Source organism: Neoarius graeffei, chromosome 6, assembly GCF_027579695.1.
Source record: "Neoarius graeffei isolate fNeoGra1 chromosome 6, fNeoGra1.pri, whole genome shotgun sequence".
Lineage (NCBI taxonomy): Eukaryota > Metazoa > Chordata > Actinopteri > Siluriformes > Ariidae > Neoarius > Neoarius graeffei.
The window spans coordinates 70,704,664-70,723,771 of record NC_083574.1 but is presented as its reverse complement, the minus strand read 5'-3'; the positions used below and the strand labels follow the sequence as shown (position 1 = coordinate 70,723,771).

Genomic DNA, 19,108 nt, shown 5'->3' with positions numbered 1-19,108 from the left:
TTAGTTTAAAATGATCTTCATTGAAAAGAACAGTGCTTTTCTTTCAAAAATAAGGAAATTTCAAAGTGACCCCAAACTTTTGAACGGTAGTATATATATCTGTTTGTAACTTGCGGCCAAAACATATCCACCCCCAAGCCAGTAAACTTGAGGGAAACGCTGAAAACTACCAGAAATAGCCAGTGAACGCCAAGCAAGTTCATACACAAAAATGTTATATCAACAGCAAGTGAAAAATTTGCATTGCATGATTTATTGTTCTTACTGTTCGTTTCATGGACATTCACTGAAAGTAAGACTATTAAGACCTATTCTTGTAGAGATGGAATAATGAATAAACATTCACCCTAGCCTATTTATTATGCAACAAAATTAGCTATTGCTTCGTAAAGAGCCTCATCAATACCACTAAAGGTAAAATGAAAACGAAAGGCTAGGTTTCATGTTGTACTTCATGCTGTTATGCCAGTAGTACAGCTTTTTTACCACAGCACTGATCTCTATATAGAGATCAGTCTACTACAGTCATATAAATGGCGTAACATGACACACAGTTTTGCTTTTTCTTTCCTTCAAGGAAACATTTTTTATTCAAATAATGTAGTTTAAAACTTACCAAGCCTCAACTGCTACCGTTCTTTTATAACATGCTTCTAATACCGTTTGAGTAAGACCAATCAATATCAGCTTGTGCATCAATATTGTTGTCTTGGTCTTGCTCATCACTGTCTTTGATATCAGTAAGTGGTTCATCTTTGTATGGTGCATTCTGACTGTTAAAAACTACATAGGCTGCTTCTGCTTCATATGAACTACCTAGAGCACTAGCGACTGGTGAGTCACTCCATTCAGAATTGCTAGACCTCTTTTTAATAATTATTAAAAGGCTGATAATGTACGTTTTACAGACTACCTTCATGAAAAACAAACACTTCGCAACCAGTGTGACATCAGCAAAGTACATCCTACAATAAAACTCAATAAACTACAAAAAAACCTCGGCGTGAGCCGAGGGTTGTTGCTAAAACCCGGGATGGAACAGGACATATCAGGGCTCGAAATTCGTATATTTTTTCACCAGCTAGCCAGCTAGTTACCTTCCAAAGTAACTAGCCAAACAGAAAATCAACTCGCCAAAATTTGTTCATGTATGAATTTTACTTCTGTCAAAAATAACACAAAAGAGAGTAGTTACCATTGTTCATGACTAATGTGCATTTATTTCAAGACCCGAGTATTTTGATACTGTTGTTAAATACATAAATGAGAACAACACAGAGCACCATAATATAATATCAACAAATAATAATATATTGGACTTTTTTCCCCCACCATCAGCCGGGGGGGCTGCAGGTTGGGATGTATGTAAACCAATCAGGATGCTCTTTGTCTACCATGTGCTTCATGAACAGGCGCACACGCAGTCTCTCTCGCGCTCCCTCACGCACTCAGTCATATGCGCGATGCAGACATTAATGTTTCGCGTGCACGCTCTTGCTCGCTTGCTCTAGATTCCAGGAGATATTATCCAATTTGCGGGCATCAGGGAGCCACAATCAATATGCAGGAGACTCCCGGAACTTCTGGGAGACTTGGGATGTCTTATATGCATGCGCAGTAGTGAAAAAAAAAAAAACGACAGCCTGACCGTCCTGCCGATAAACACATCGATTAACACAGACACGGCACACGCTTAATATGTGGCGGCTTTAGTTGACGGTGTGTCTGAATCTTCGCTTCATATATCTTTTTTTTATTTTCAACTAGCCAGCCAGGCTGGCTAGTGACAGGAATTACTCGCCAAATGACAAATTAAGTCGCCTCGGGCAACCGGACCACCGCGAATTTCGAGCCCTGCATATTATCGCTCGGGCAGTGACCTCCCCGCGGTTGTTGCTGAAACTGGTGCCGTCCTGTCCCGGGTTTTAGTAATTGCCTGAGCTGAGCAGTCATGGCAGAGTACTCAGTATGGAGAAAATGGAGAATGAGTGGACCAACTGTCTGAGTTTTCCGCTGGAAATGCTTGCCTCAGCAGCAATATCTCACCCTTATGTGGAAGAAGCGAATGAACGGAAAACTGAACGAACAACTGAAAGGTCAGATTGTTTCAAAACAATCCACCACAAGATCGGCCTTCAAGAAGCAACAACACAGACAGGTAAGCTCCGACTCTTATTTGGATTAAAAAAATAAAATTAAATAAAAAACACTCGTTCACATGCATTTAGATTAATACATGTAACTTGTATTGTGTATTTAAGTTACCAGTATAAGATTATTTAATTTAATACAGAATGTGATTGTCTCAGTTCATCTGATTATTTAATTCGCCTTTTACGTTTTATCAGTGAAAATGCATGCATGTACATGTATGGTGCATAAGTTATAACACCTATCCTGTTTTAATGAGAGTCAACCCACAATCAATGAAGCCAAACCAGTCTTAGTTGAGCAAGTCGGTAACGGCATTTCTTACTTTCACCATAAATTTTTTATTTATATGACTTTGGTCTATAGCTGTCAAAGGCCTCAGCTTTAAAACCGGTTCCTGCTGTGACGTCACGCACTCAGGCATGGCTGGCTCAGCGGCGCAGCTCAAATGCCAACTTTGCAGTCGATTTTAACTCTCAAAAATATATATTTTTATTCCCATTTATGCAGCATACATGAATCAAGGATGGAGATACTATCCACTCAGAACTATTCTTTAAGTTCGTTTCTTAAGACACGTATTTTTTAGTATGTTACCTAGTTTGTTGACAGTTTCGGCGAACACTTCCGCCTTCTTCAAAACAGTCACCAGATGTCGAGTGGTGACGTGCCTTATCAGCTGATGTTACTCTATGAAGGCATGAACGTCCCGCCCAATTTGACAGGTAGTCCACGCCTCCTGCTGTCAAGTCGCTGCCCCAGGACTGCGCTCCAGGTGTGTGACAGCGCGTACGCTCCCTCATCCCGGTTCATAGTCTTCTGCGCCCGCTTACGCATCTCCACTGCCTCCAAAATCCAACGCTGGTATCTATTCTCTTCAGGAGGCGTGGACTACCTGTCAAATTGGGCGGGACGTTCATGCCTCCATAGAGTAACATCAGCTGATAAGGCACGTCACCACTCGACATATGGTGACTGTTTTGAAGAAGGCGGAAGTGTTCGCTGAAACTGTCAACAAACGAGGTAACATACTAAAAAATACGTGTCTTAAGAAACGAACTTAAAGAATAGTTACAATAATCAGACAATGAATTTTCACTATATATCCACTCAGAAATTTAGTTAAAAACAAAGGTTCTGCGTATCTCCTTGAAGGATTACAATTCTCAACACACAAATTCATAAATCTGTGAATATAAAGCAGATGCATTCATATCTGTTACTAGCGCATCATGCAGGAATGCAAACCTGTAGGCATTAACACAAATGTGTCCTCTCCCAGCAGAGTAGCATTGATGGCTTCGAGCTGATTGAATCTGAATTGATGAAGACCAAACTTCTTGTGGAAAATCTTCATCATCTCTGGAGAGTGGGGAAAGTTGAAGCCCCAGAAGCAGTCATGTGCTGGATTCCTGGATGTAACTTTTACAGACACATTACATTCTGTTAGTACTACAGACTATCAGAGCTTAATACTAGCTTAAATCACAAAGAAGCACAAAGGACAAGTTATTAACATGTATATAGTTTATCGGTACTAACCATATAAACGTGGTTTCGAAAGATTTACAACAGGAGTAGTGGTGGCAACACTTTTTTTATCATAGGAGTTTGAGAGTCGTCCTTCGCATAATGGCCGTGGTAGTGCAGTGGAACACCCTGACACAGATAAAACTGCAGGTTCCTCACAATAATCTGGAATATCATTCTCACTGAAGTCATCAATGTCAAAGTCACCCATATCATCTAATTCCTTGTGATCTTGTAAACCATCCACACCAACTAATGCTTTACTGTCTACATTTATTCGGTCTTCCTCCACTGTATTCTGAGCAGCGAAGAAATGTACAATTTTCTCTTGATTCACAGTCTGACCATTTGAATGACTGAAGGGCAGACTCAAGGAAGATTCTCCAGACTGAAGGTTTCCATCATCATCATTGTTCGGGTCTGAGATCTTTCCCTTGTGTTGATTCACAGACTGTATGAGAGGGGGATTCAGGCTGCAGGAATCTCCTTTAACCACATCACTGATGACGCAATCTGAATCTTTAACGATACTGCTGTTGTAATCCAGGGACGTAACAGAAGTATTGGATTTACTGAGCTGAACACACATAGGTGAACGGCTGCCTTGGCTTGTGACATCAGAACTTCTTGTGCGAATTGACCTGGGGTGAAGATCCGACTGCCGCTTTTCCAGCAATGCAGCATCAGCAACAATCCTTTTCCTAGGGGATTCACCACATATTTCATGCAATTAGAAACCATGTTCAACTGTTGATTTGTATAGCTGACGTAAGGCTGCTAAGAATCTAATGCAATAAATACTAGCTCTAAAGCCAGTACTTATTCTTTTTACCTGTGAGCTCTCAGTAAAAGCAATTCTGTCCCACAAGTAAGGGTTATAATCTCATGTTCAGGGATCGTGTCGACCAGACAACAAATAGACTCCATAATACTGAAGAGGGCATCATCTAACCCGAAACAGATCAACAGATTTAGTCACATACATAATGACACCACATGAAAAAAGGATTAGGGTTATAAATTAAACTAGAAGGCTTAAGTTTGTTGAACAAACTTTGATGTTGACTTGAAAGTGCCTGTTGAAGACAGAGTAAAAAGTGTGTGTAAGTGTTTTGTTGTCATCGATTTTAAAATGTCGAACAGTTAAGTGGGTACAGGTTAAAAGGCTAAAGTTTTTAATATGTAAAGGATGAAATATTAAAAATGCTGTCACGTTTAAAGGTTATACATGCAAAAATGCTGCTATGATACACACATGGTTGCTGAAGTTTTGCTATGTGGCTGTTATGCTAACCTTACAAGGGTGCTGCTATTTGGTTGCTATGAAGAGTTAAACATGTAAAAAACTAAAGGCTATGTTGCAACTAACTAGCATATCCAAGTCACTTGGGTGTTCCAAGGCCAACTCTGTTGGTTGTTGTGTTCGGAGGTAGTTGCTATGCAAAACCAGTTGGTTGCTAGTGTGTTGCTTGGCTAACCTAGTTTGATGCTATGGCTGTGTTTCCGCTATGTACAATTGGCTGCGGCGGACCGCCGCACCTTGATTTTTGCCGCTGCACCTTCAGGAATACCCCTAGGAGCTATATGTATTCGACTACATTATCCGTTGCTTGCCCAGCCTTTGCGTTTGGGGCGAAGCGCAGTTCCACTGGCCGAGCTAGCAGTTACTTGATTGGTTTCCACGGGTCGCCGTGGGCTCTGATTGGACAACGTTCCGCCTGGAGCAGCGTAGCCAAGCCAACCTGAGGTAAACTAACTGCTACGTTTTCTTCGCCGATTGTCGGGAGAATTAACGATGAATAATCGAATAATAATTAACATCTTTATATTAAAGTAATCATAATTATTGCTATAATTTATCCCATTAGATTCCATGGCGGCCGGCGTCGGCCGTATTGTATCCCATAGCGGCCGGCGTCGGTGTTTTAATAGGCTATATAGGTGAACGGACGGCGCCATCATCCCATTTACAGATAAGCCTAAATACTCTTAAGATCAATATTTCAGACCCTCTTCGATTTATTTTCATAATAAAAACACGTCTTTGTAATCAATTATTTTTAGATATTTTAATTTTACTCTAGATCTTGCGGTTTGCGAGCCGTCCTTGGATACAAACCACAGGTTCTATCTGATAGCCTATACACTAAATATCGAAACTTCAGACCCTCTTCGGTGTGTTTTTAGAACCAAAACCATAATGTTTGTATTTAACTATCTTAGTTTTACTATGAGATGTTCCAGCTCCTTCTTGTCCGTAGTCTAACACCGAGTCGATAGTTGGAATTGAGATGAACCGCCACCGTCATTTTACAAGGCTCCGGTGTGCGCTGTTCAAATGGTAGGCTACATCATTTTTGTTGTGGATGAATTGTATTTATACGATCCATTATAGTGATGACAGTAAACTTGGACATTTAAAAATGGTCCCACGCCACACTTCGCCGTGCTGCTTCATGTTGATTTTTAAGTGATTGACCTACACTACGGAAGCTCGTAGGTAACTGAAGCCAGGGTACGGCCAAATGTTTGTCCGTGACAGACAGCGAAATTCATTGCTTGAAGACTTGCACTATGCAACAACCTATAGGCTATTCATTTTTGTCGATGAACATGAACGTCATTCTTCTTAATGAAATTCTTAATGGTCAATTATCGATTAATCTAGGCTATTGGTTGTGATGTCCATCCCTAATTCGAGCATACACTGTTGCAGAAAGTACAACACCGACGCGAGTTTTTAAACACAGCCCTTTTTCCGAACGTCAGTGGGTGTGTGTGATCATCTGCGAAATGCCATATCAGATCAGAAATGATCAAAACCACGTTAATTTCAAAATGTCCATGTAAATGTTTTGAAAATATGAACATTTTAGGCAGGTAGCAGTAATCAAGCAGGAGAGCAAAGCAGACTGCCAGAACAGGAAAGAGAATGTGAAAAGAGGGAAGAGAGAGAGGAGAGCAGCCAAAAGAAGGGCAAACACAGGGCCACAGGCTGGGACCCTACATGGGTTGACAAGCCCAGATACAAACCTTGGCTTTACCACACTGACCATGGCAAGTATTCTGTGGCTACTTTAATATCAACCAATTCTGCCACTCATAGTCTTTGTTGTGTTAATTACCTAGTCTTTCAAGACTAGGTTTATTCATTTATTCCCTTACAAAGGGTCACCATTTTAGAGTGTGTTTTGTCAAAAAATTTCTCAGAATGCTCCCGTATCCTCGTACTGGGGTGGGACGTCTGAGCGCAGGTCTTGCCACCGCACCTTCAAACATTTTCTAGGGGAAACACTATGGTATTGCTAGGTGGTTGCGAACCTAACCAAATTGGTTGGTAGAGTGTTGCTAGGTGGTTGCCATGACATTCCAATTGGTTGCTAAGGTGTTGCTAGATACTCCATGTATTACATAATGATTAACAGAGTTGAGAAAAAAAAAATTGTTTCATATGCTCCTTTAAGCCAGTATCTCACTGGGCTGTGACAAATTGCGAACGTCATTCGCGAAAGAGTTTCAAAAGTGTCTTGAAACATTCGCAGGCCTTCTCAATTTCCTCGCATGAGTCGCAAAGTGTTGCTCCTTCGTCGCTGAAATTTTGAACATGTTCAAAAAATTCGTGCGACAAAATTTCTCTCAAAATAGCCGCAAATGTGTCGCTGGTGTCGCAAAGCTGTCGTGAACCCTTCTCAAGTCACTTTCTGTGAGGCTTCCTCTACTTCCCTGCCTGCTGAGGGAAAGCCGGGCTGCGACAGCCTGCGACTAGTTGGAGACACAACAATTGCGGTAAAATATGCGAATATCAATTCAGTGTGATTCCAAGTGAAAATTGTCACTAATTCGCATATTTTACCACAATTATTGTGTCTCCAACTAGTTGAGGGCTGTCGCAGCCCAGTGACATACTACCCTTACACTCTCAATCCCAATATCTTACCCAAACTATATTATTAATGATCAATATTATTACCACATATGATTTTTAGCACACTTCCTCTCCTACAGTGCTGGATTCAAAACAACATTTACATCTGTTGTTTTTCTAGAAAATACTTTGTCTGATCTACTAGTTATTAATATTATTTATAAACTATTAATCATATTACCATTTCTGTATATTCATATCTTGCTATACTCGTACTTTACCACATCATCCATATTTTATATTTAACAAGAGAAACAGTTCAATTTAGTTCAACTCTTTCAGTGCTGACTACATTTTTTAACCCTTTGCTCCCAGTGCTGAATATTTTTGGCCAAAAATCAATTTTTGAAAACTGATGGAAACACATCTTGCATTTCACAACAGCCTAACACAATATGCATGAAAAGTTAAAAAATTTTTCCCCCTCCAACTTTTAAGAGTTTCTGCACCGCTTTACCACTATTTATCTCATTGTCTATACATGAAAGTCCTGGAAAAGTAGCTGGCAACTAAAGAGTGGGTTGGGAATTTCCAGCTTGGTCCCCAATGTGTTCAGTTTCGCTTTCACTTTCAACATCATCCATTTCCAAGTCAGCATCCGACACATCAGATTCAACATAGGCACTCATGCACAACATATCCACAACAGAATACCCCCCCACCCCCTTTACTACTAGATGCTAATAATACTCAGGGCTCGAAGTTAACCACTGCCTGATTGCCCGGGGCAAGTGAAACACGCATTCGGGCAAGTGTGATATGTCCCCGACATGCCCGACCGGGCAAGTTGGAATGAGCACATATTACCAACTAGCACCTCAAAAATTAGGCTTTTTGATCTTTTATTTCAGTTCCTAAAAGCGTCCCTCACTACATATACACCATTATGTCTTGGCTGTTTTCTTAGTCTCGGTTTCATTTACTGCTTTGCAAGTTATTTTATACACCCCAGCTGTTATAGTACGGTACGTGTACTGTTTATAGACCCCTGTGCATGAGGTCATGCATCACATGATAATTACAGCTGGGGTCAGACAGACACCGTCTTTCATGCAAACAAGGCTTAATCTGTCTTCAATATGGTTAATTTTTGCGCTGTTTTTGCTTGTTCAAACAGAGAAATAGATAAAAGGCATTACTGTCTCCCCGCTTTCAAGAAAAATGTTAAACAGAAGTGTGAGGGAAATTTAGTGGATGAACATTCCTATTCTCTGTGTTTGTGTGTTGAGCTCAAGTGGCCTAATATACTGAGAAAGATGTTTTTTCCCAATGTTGCAATCGCCTTTCTGTGGCCTTGGTGATAAGCAGGGTGCCCGAGTTCTCCATAACTACGCATCCGCCTGCACATACCAGAGCACGCCAGGTGCACGCTTTAACAAAGCTTCATAGAAAATCTTGAGCCAATCACACGAAGATGCAAGCAGTAAGCGAATGCCTTTAGAGTATAATAGATAACAGCCACTAAAACACAACTCGGTGCGCGCGTACTCTCGGCATCATCAGAAGTGGTGTCTTCTTCTATTCTTCTCTTTCCTTTCCTACTTTATATACATCTTTTATATGATCTACTATAATAAATAACTGAAAAGACGACTGCTAAGTGTTCTGAAGTGTTTATTAGAAATTTCCATTACAGAAGCAAATGCTTCAAGAACAACGGGGAAATGAGTGGTTAAAGAATACGACGAGAGGAGCTCAGCCTGAAAACTCCAGAGAAATTCACAATTGTATTTAAAATGTATTTTACAAAAACAAAGTCGGAAGTGAGGATGGAAGAGTTTTCTTAAGAATCTCCTTTTATTTTTTTTCTGCTTGCATTCAAGTTAACTCCTACATGAAAGTGTTTGATTTTCTTAAAGGTGAAGCCGCTTCCTTATTTGACACAGAAAACCCAGATTGGTTTCAAACAACTCGGGCATAAAAAACCTCAACAAGGAGCGACATGCTCGATAAATCCTGAAAGAACAGAACAGATTAAGAGCAGAGAGCGCTGGAGCTTTGTTTCTGTTATCAGAGGAACATAGTCCTGTACAAAATATTTATATCTTTTTTTTTTGTTATATCATCCACCTCTAGGTTTATTTAAAATAAATAAAAAAAAATAAAATAAGGCGGCACGGTGGTGTAGTGGTTAGCGCTGTTGCCTCACAGCAAGAAGGTCCGGGTTCGAGCCCCGTGGCCGACGAGGGCCTTTCTGTGTGGAGTTTGCATGTTCTCCCCGTGGGTTTCCTCCGGGTGCTCCGGTTTCCCCCACAGTCCAAACACATGCAGGTTAATTGGTGACTCTAAATTGACCGTAGGTGTGAATGTGAATGGTTGTCTGTGTCTATGGTGGGGTTTACATTAGACTGTATCAGCGGATCATCAGATTAATGTTTTTAAAACGATTAGCGTGCACACAGCAACGCCAATACACGATTCGCGTGCACACAGCGACGCCAATACACGGATACGCTCGGCTCCGCAGGCATCCTGCGCTCCAAATCACTCCGCCCTGAACAGCGAGTGCCCTCTGGAGGGTGCGCACTCCGGCCCTGTGCAGCTCACAGAGCGCGCGAGTGAAGCGCACGAGCAGTGATTCGGGACTGAGCCGCTGTGTGTGTGATCCCAGTGCATATTGGGCATGCGCAAGTCACTTACCACTTGCAAGTGGAAGGATGCCAAGCCTAAAGACAATCATAACTACACAATGGGCAGTATTTGCAACAGTATTTGCAGTATTTTCATACTTTTATACTCTTTAATGAAAGGTGATACAAGGCGGAAGTCCGCGCCGTTTTTCAGCAGTCGCGTCACATGACCAACGCCAGCGAATCAGGAAGGTGGATGTCACAGTGACGTTGCCCAATGACGACGCCAGCTAGAGCTCAGCACGTATTCTCAATGTTTACACAGCACCGGACCAGACACGATCTGGATTGAATACGTGGACCCTGGCGGATTCCCGTTTCCCGGCGTTTTAATGTAAACGGACAGTGCATCCGCGAAGAAAACGAGACAGATACGGTCTAATGTAAACTTGGCCTATGTGTCAGCCCTGTGATGACCTGGCGACTTGTCCAGGGTGAACCCCGCCTTTCGCCCGTAGTCAGCTGGGATAGGCTCCAGCTTGCCTGCGACCCTGTAGAACAGGATAAAGCAGCTAGAGATAATGAGATGAAAATAAAATAAACACCCCTGAGCTGTGTCCAGACAGGCTGGCTGCACTGATTCAGTTACAGGTTGCCAAGTCTGTATAAAACACCCACAACCTACATACTAAACAATTTTAAACTCAAACATTATCCTGTCTGTAAATGACAGCGCAGGTTTTTTTTTTTTTTTTTTAAACCTAGAGGTGGATATCACAAAAAAAACCCCGATATATAAATATTCTCAAACACAGTACTGTTCAAAAGTCTTGGCACCCTATTGTTTTCTTCATACATACTTTGTTATAATGGCGCGGAGCCCCATAGGCATAGCGTGTGGATACTAGGGGTGTGCAAAAATATCGATATGGCGATATATCGCGATACTTTGTCTTCTGATTCAATATCGATACTCAAAATTTGAATATCGATATTTTTTCAAATAATAAATCATGTTTCAGACGGGTTGTAAATCCAGTACGACTTCCGCACCTCCGCTCCGCGAGGCGTCGCTGTGCCGCTCCCTCACTGCAAGGCACTCTTCGTCTTCTTTTTTCCCCGGCGGTTGCAGTGAGGAAAAAAAAGCAGGCAAGCATGGCTGTTAACGTAAACCTAGAGACGCCGCCGAACTTTAAGGCAGATGTTTGGAGGCACTTTGGATTCCAAAGGAAAGGAGAAAAAACAGTGAGTCGGTGTTCTGTAAAGTTATCCTACCTCTTGGATATGTCCTACCAAGCCTACTGTGCATGCGCGAAATCCAGGAGGGTAGGAAAATTCAACAGTACTTTTGTCCTACCGATCAGCTGGGCTGATAGAAAATCGGTGAGTATTTCACGCATTTGCCGATTTTTATGTTTTGTGCGTATTGGTCGAGTCTTTGGCTGAGTCAAATAATTTGTAATGCCTTGTTTTGAATAATAAACCGGTCTGTATGAGAACTTGCTAATTCATGTGTTCTGTGCATGCGCAGTAGGCTTCGTGCATGCGCAGTAGGAGACTAAGATGCCCACTGCACTTTTCAATGTGTTTCAGACAGTGTGTTGTTCCTGCAAAATAAGCACAAGTTAAATGTTCTCAGGTATATGTTCTCAAGTTTACAAAGAACAAATTGATATTAGTGTTAGCACTGAAATGTATGTGCAGTCTGCAGTGCAAGTTTTAAGTTTTCATAAAACAATTTTTGATTCTGCTTGTTAAGCAGCACTGATGTGTCCATGCTTACAGAAAAGTTGATAATACTAGCACAGAAATGGGAATTTTCTGTATGTTGTAGTGAAGCAACTCTTGGTTTTGCCAGCAGTAGAATAGAGACAAATATATGTCTGGCAAGAGTGTGTAGTTATGTATGTGAAATATAATTTTACAGTGGTCAATAAATTCTGATTTTCTTCAGTGACACAGATATCATGATGTGGTTGAAATTTCTTGCAATATATCGATTATCGCAGAATCGCTGTACCGTGATATTATCGTTATCGTGGGCAAAATATCGCCATAGTATCGTATCGTGAGGTATCTGGTGATACCCAGCCCTAGTGGATACATAAAAGAAACCCATCGAGTTGTTTTCTGATGGTTTCAGTCCTGTGCATACCTCCACCATACCAATGTTATAGGCTGCTGGGCCACAGAAGGTTCACGCTGCACGCTGCATGCTGCACACTACACGCGTGTAAAGAAAAGTGGACAAACGTAGCATGACTTGCTCTGGGCCATAGAACGGCGTTCACGTTGCACGCTGCACACTTCACGCGTGAAGCGTGAAATGAACATGCACACTTTTTTCTAGGCGTGAAGATGGAAATTCCAGTCAATGCATGCGGTCACCGCCGCGCCAGCCAATCAGAACGGGTCTAGGGAGATAACTCTATGCTTTCAGGGGAAAACTTCAGAAAAAATATAATTGAATGGTATAATTGAAAAATAGTTCTTCATCGGGATTGTCAAGCAGATTATAGAATGTTCGGTGAAATTCACCACGGGTTTCTCTCAGAAGGAAGTGTTCTCGGCTCCAAATTCTGTTCCTTTTTCTCTTCCTCTGTCTCAGTAAAAGCAGAATGAGGCAATCGTTGTCATCCGAAGAGTCCATATTGTTGGTTACTCGGTCAAAGTAGAACAGACGCAACACGTGAACATCCAAGCATGAAGTTTAATGGCCCAGGGTCCGGTTCTTCACGTGAACGTGTAGCGTGTAGCGTGAACCTTCTATGGCCCAGCAGCCATAGTAATTGCCAGTCATACACACCACCTAGTGGCCAGTGTTAGCCAGTAAAGAAATAAAAATGAGAGGCTGGCTATGATATATGAAAATTCTACAACCCACAAACAGATGGGAGCTCCGCTTTTAGGCAGTGCCTAAATCTATATATTAGATTTCTATTTTATAATTTCTACATTAAATCGATGGACCTACAGTCAGAGAGTTCTACACAAACACACTGAACTTTACAATAGCTGCATGCATGTGAAATGGAAATAAATTGACTAAGGCAGAAAAAACTATTTCGGATAAAATTGTTATTGTCCGTTACAAGTAAAAAGTAACCAATAACCAAACTCAATAATAAACTTAATCAATAACCAAACTTCAACTCAATATGTGATCTTCATTTTATGTTGCAATTCACAACTATTCTATGGTTTTCCAAAAAAGTAGTACCGGCAAAATAGGGGCAAGTGATAATATTGGGGGGGGGGGGGGGGGGGGGGGATTTACCCCTAGGGCAAGTGGGTTTAAAGCTTAATGTTGAGCCCTGATACTTCATATGGAACATAATATTTTACTGGGAAATACACCACTCCTATTTTTCATATGCGCTACATCTGGCACATGGAGAACCAAAATCAAATAGAGGACATTACACTTACCCCTTTTCCACCAAATCAGTTCCAGGGCTGGTTCGGGGCCAGTGCTGGTTCACAACTCGTTCAACTTGCGAGCCAGCTGAGAACCAGTTTGCTTTTCCATAGCTCGCGGTGCTAAGGGGAGCAATGTCATTACGTCACTGTATACGTCAGTTACGTCGCTGCGTTTGCATAAACCTTGGCGTGAACATTAAAGCAACAACAACGGAGAAGCAGCAGCAGCAACAACAAGGCCAGTATTAAAAAAATGTTCTGTTTCCGGTCCACCGGCCGGGTGAGTGCCGTTTGTGCGGTTGGAATTTTTTTTTTTAACGCCGGTTTTTCGACATTTTTTTCGGGTTCATAAATCTAAAATCGAACTTGACATTTACGCATTCCCAGGGCTTTCCACTAAGGCTCATACTAGCCAGCCATTACAAATAAGTAGCCGGGGGTAGTAAACACAAAATAAACTCCTGTACACGCAGTTCCCAGGATTAAATGCGTTTTCCACAGACCATTTATTTATTCACTTTACTCAAATACAAAGTAAAATGGCAGTAAATCTTCTTTCTTTTCTTGCGTATTGCATCGTGAGGCGTGCCTGGCTTGTGAATCTCTTATTTTCGGTGCATGACACATTCACGCAGCTGAGCATGCTATGAATTAACAACGACAACGGTCTGCAGTGGCGGCTACACAAACACTCGGCGAACATTTCTCCATTTGTGTATGAAAATACACTCCAACCACTCAGTTTGGTTTCATTTACAACCAACGGTGTCTTTTGATGCCAGCACGTAATTGAACAAGAGAAGACTGGTTTACCGGAGAGAAAATAAGCGTTATCTCTGCTTCTGTTCCCTCCGACGGCCCCGACACACTACTGCCTCCGCCGAGTGCTCGCACACACCGCATGTCGGGGCCGCGGATGAGTTACTCTCCCTTGATCAACGAAGTTGGCGGGGAATTTGTGGGTATTATCGGTACAAACAGCGCGAATCACAACTTAAAGGAGTGCGGTTCAGTTTGACATTGTCAGTCCGTTAGATAAACATTTAATTTTATTAAAATCGAAAATTAATATTTAGAGCCTGTGGGCTACAAAAATAATAGTCATTAAAGTAGCCGGCTGGACTAGGGGGCTCAGGGGTTCCAGAGGCTAATGATTTTTGGCTATTATTTATTTATTTTTTTACCCCCCAAAACCATTAATTTTATCAGCAAAAAGTTGCAATGTATTTGGAAATAAATTCCCCTTCTTGGTGGACTACCAGGTGAAAATGATTAATATGGTACAAGAGACTTGTTTTTAAATCAATTCACATTTGATGATTTAAAAAAAAAAATCAATGCACCTTTTAATATAAACGAGCTCTACAGTATTATATTTCTGCATTTTTGCTATTCATGTCTTTGAATACTCTAATCCTTTAAAATGAAGTGCAAACCAGAAAAAATTTCTATCATATAATTCTCTTAAGCTTTCTTCTGATGTTATCATGGTAGCAGGAGGTCTTGCATATTAAGCAGGCAACATTCAACATCACTTATCACTTCCCTTTCAACTGCTGTGTGTACTAACTAGGTTTTATCTGGACAGGATGTTGTGTAATGTAATGCATATACCATATGGTCAATTTGAAGATCGAGATGGTGATTTTGAGTTAAAGAACAGGCATGTACAATGGGCATTACAAATTGGAAATTTTTTTTTTAAATAAAAAACTAAAGTTCATCTCGGCCTAAAAAAATGTGGGCAGACGCTCCCGCGCGGCACATCCCAGCAATTCCCCCCCATGAAATGAGCAATAAGTAGGAGAGTTATACACGGTATCATACCTAAAATTTTATCAGAAATATAGATATGATACTATGATTCTCCCCAACATGCTACATTAGACAAGCTAACCTCATTTATAAAAAGATACACACTTATATATGACGTGTATTTGATATATATGATGTATATTCATACATTGTTACTTTACGGAAATCAAACTTATTGAAGGTCTTTTCATGACAGCCTGTTGTAGACCTAAATATAATGCACATGAAATGACACTCCTCACCTCAACATGTCCTTTACAATCATTTAAGCCACCATGGGCAATGCTGAAATCACTGCTGCAAACGGTACATCGTGCGAAACTGTCATTATTTTCTACCCTTATTAGACAGGGAGATTCTTTTGTGTAATCTGAGCTGAAGTGGGTTTTGTACTTTCGTTTTTTGGGGCGCGCGCTCTCTCTCTGCTATGCCGGTCGGTCCTTGAGAAAAGGGATAAAAGCCCGCCCACACAAAGCTGATTGGCTTATTTTGCTGAGTAACCCAATCAGGATGCTCTTTGTCTGGCATGCGCTACATGAACAGGCACACAGGCAGTGTTGCCACATTGGGTGGTTTTAAGTGCATTTTGGCGGGTTTTGAACATATTTTGGGATGGAAAACGTCAGCAATATCTGGCAACACTGCACACAGTCTCCCTCGCACGCGCACATTCTAAGATGCGTGATGCAGACCTTAATGTTGCGCGCGCGCGCTCTTGCTCGCTTCTATCAATATGCAGGAGACTCCCGGAAGTTCTGGGAGACTTGGGATGTCTGCGTTATAAGGTGACCACAGATCGTTAATCATTTTGGTCTGAAAAACATTTTGGTCTGAAAAAGTCGGAAATCCGCCGATCGGCGGAAAATTCTCATCCCTGAATATAGAATTGAATCAGCTCTGCGCATGCGCCGGGCAGCACAAAAAAAATGGCAGCCACCATGAAGGAAGGAGATCCGGAGTTTTCAAACATTTGCTTAAGTGTGAAATCGCAAAATGGTATTCTTGCGAACAACAAAATAGTAAAGATTCAGAAAAACAAAATCATTCAGTGATCATTTTAATAGTGTAATTTCATCTGAACTAGGCCTAACGGTCGATTTAGAACTACAAAAAGTCCGTGTGTCGGACATTTTAAGTACCTTTGTAAAAGTTTTGCAAATGTTGCAGTCAGCATTTAAAATGCTAACAAAGTTTTTGTACAAGTTTCAGTTGATTAAACGGTCATATTTTATTAAATGTGTCTGCTTTTGTAATAAAAAGTACTGAAAGAAAAAGCAAACGCAGCATTGCGATTTCTTATCCATCCATATAAAAAAGAAAAAAAATCCCTCCCTCCTGACTGAAAATTTTTTTGCTCACCCGGTGGACAGGAAACGGATTTTTTTTTAAGGATGGCCCAATAATAATGGATGACTTCGCGTTTGTACAGCTGCTGCTTCTCGTCGCTTAAAAATGGTGACCTTTCATGGTCTTGCAATTGTTGTTGTGCTTAACAACTCCGCCCCCCGCTGACGTAAGCAGTTCTTTCCTCTGGCCCAGCAAAGAGTTGGTGCTAGCCTGGAACCGGTTTTTCTGGCCCAGAGCCAGTTCTTTGTTCAATGGAAACAGAAAACCCGGTTCTAAACTAAGCACTGGCCCTGAACCAGCCCTGGAACTGCTTTGGTGGAAAAGGGGCAACAGTTGCACGAAGATATGACGTTTATCTTTGAGTGGTGAACATATTCACGAGTGAGCGAAGCAAACAAGTGAAAATATTTTCAAACACGAGAAGATAAACTTTATATCTTTGTCACCATGTAAATGTTCATATTAAATTGACCCCCCCCCAAAACAAAAAAAAGACACCCATGCAAGTTAATCAAAAGAACTTTAATGTTGAAACGGTTCGCCATTTTGACAATGTGCATCTAAGTCAGTGTGAATTTTTGTTTTGGGATTTTTTAAGCCCTTAGCTCCCTAGGAGCATAGGCCACCAACAAGAGCTTTCTATCTAGTTCTATTTTGTGCAGTTTTCTCTAGTATTGACCATGAATAGCTCATGGCTTCCATTTCACCTTCAACGCTTCTCCTCCAGGTGTTTTTGGGATGACTGCTATTCCTTTTTCCTTGTGGGTTCCATTTTAAAGCTTGCATACTGATGTTATTTGGCGGCTTCCTGAGTCTATATCCTATCCAGCTTCACTACTTCTTCTGAATTTGCATCTCTACTGGTTGTTGGTTGGTAATTTCGCATAATTCATTTTATTTGTCCATCTAACATTTATTATTCTCCTCAGACAGTAATTAAGGAATGTTTGAATTTTCCTTAGCATAGCTTTAATGATTCTCCAAGTCTCTGCTCCATACAGCGGTTTTACACCAGGTTTAACATTCGATTCAGTGATCATTAACTTGGTAATCTTAGGAGTACCTTTGATGCCCAGATCTTCCCCACATTGTTGAAGACCGTTCTGGCTTTGTTAATCCTTGTTTTAACATCCTCGTCTGTTCCTCCATCTACACTCAACACTTCCAAGATACACAAATGAGTTCACCTCTTCTGTGGTATTCTCCATCACGGTTATTGGCTGGCTGTCCTTATAATTTGTGGCAGATCACAGAATCAAGGGACACATGTCTGCCCAGGGGCATTTTGAGTTATTGACAGATTCAGAAAGTACAGTTTCTAAGCTTTCCAATGATGCCTTCCATGTGGAGATCTGATAATATTTGAAGAATGTGTGGCCTTTTGAAAGTGTATACCTCTTAAAACAGAAAAGGGAGAAAATCGCCCTCAAAGTTTTCCATCTCAGCTACTCTGGGTGCAGGGCGGGCACATAATGGTGCTCATTTGCATGATATTAAGGAAAGCCCTACCCCCTACGAGCTAGCACGATACTACTTTCATGTAAACAAAGATCACCACGTCAATTTTCCTTCCATGCAAAGTATGCCCAACACAATTATGAAGTACAAAAATAAGTCCTAAAGTATACTTTAACGTTTTGTGGTTGAAAAATTACTCACACTGTAAGAAAGATAGATAGCACGATGATGACACAACTAACACAACACTAGTTTCATGTAAAGCCTCGGTCACAACCGGCCGTATGTGCTCCTACAGCCGGTCTACACGCAAAAAACGCAAGAAATACACGGAGAGCGCGCATGAAATGCACGAGAGCGCGCATGTGAAAAGCACGAGCGCGCGCGCGTGATGTGCTGATTTTCGAGCCGCAGACCGGCCGCAGAGGTTCTTTGTCATGTCAAACAAACTCTACGGGCGCTTATGTTTTTTTCAGGTTGCAAGACAAACTTACGGCCAACGCGCGTCTTTCTCCGTGAACAAAAAAAAAAAAAAAACACAGCGATTTGGGAAACGCCAAAAATCACACGGCCAAAAAATCGTACGTCCGGTTGTGACCTAGGCTTAACCAAACCACAACACTCTCCGTTACATGCAAAAATAACCACACAGCCTTAGATTAATAAACTTACCCCATCAGAAAGAGAAACGGCGCCTTGCACACACCAATGCCTCCGATAGAATGTAATCCTAGAACGGTCCGTGTATCATCCGATCATTCAAGTATTCCATTCAATCTGGAAAACGAGGTTGCGTTTTTTTTTTTTTTGCTAGAAATGGTGATCTCCGATGTAAATACCGTGTGTCTGTTTGCTTCGCAGTGTTTGCTCCTCTGTGCTCTGTTTAGTAACT

The 19,108-nt window shown here is 41.3% G+C and overlaps 1 protein-coding gene across 3 annotated transcripts in view; it reads right to left on the bottom strand.

The window, feature by feature from the left end:
- The window catches only part of blm (BLM RecQ like helicase), a 102,491-nt gene that overhangs the window by 45,388 nt on the left and 37,995 nt on the right, over positions 1 to 19,108 (bottom strand). For all 3 annotated transcript variants that reach the window (XM_060924034.1, XM_060924037.1, XM_060924035.1), the window contains exons 4-6: positions 4,514 to 4,628; positions 3,694 to 4,382; positions 3,400 to 3,573 (exon numbers count right to left, since the gene is read on the bottom strand). In XM_060924034.1, the coding sequence (XP_060780017.1) occupies positions 3,400 to 3,573; positions 3,694 to 4,382; positions 4,514 to 4,628 (978 nt within the window). The remainder of the gene's footprint in view (positions 1 to 3,399; positions 3,574 to 3,693; positions 4,383 to 4,513; positions 4,629 to 19,108) is intronic.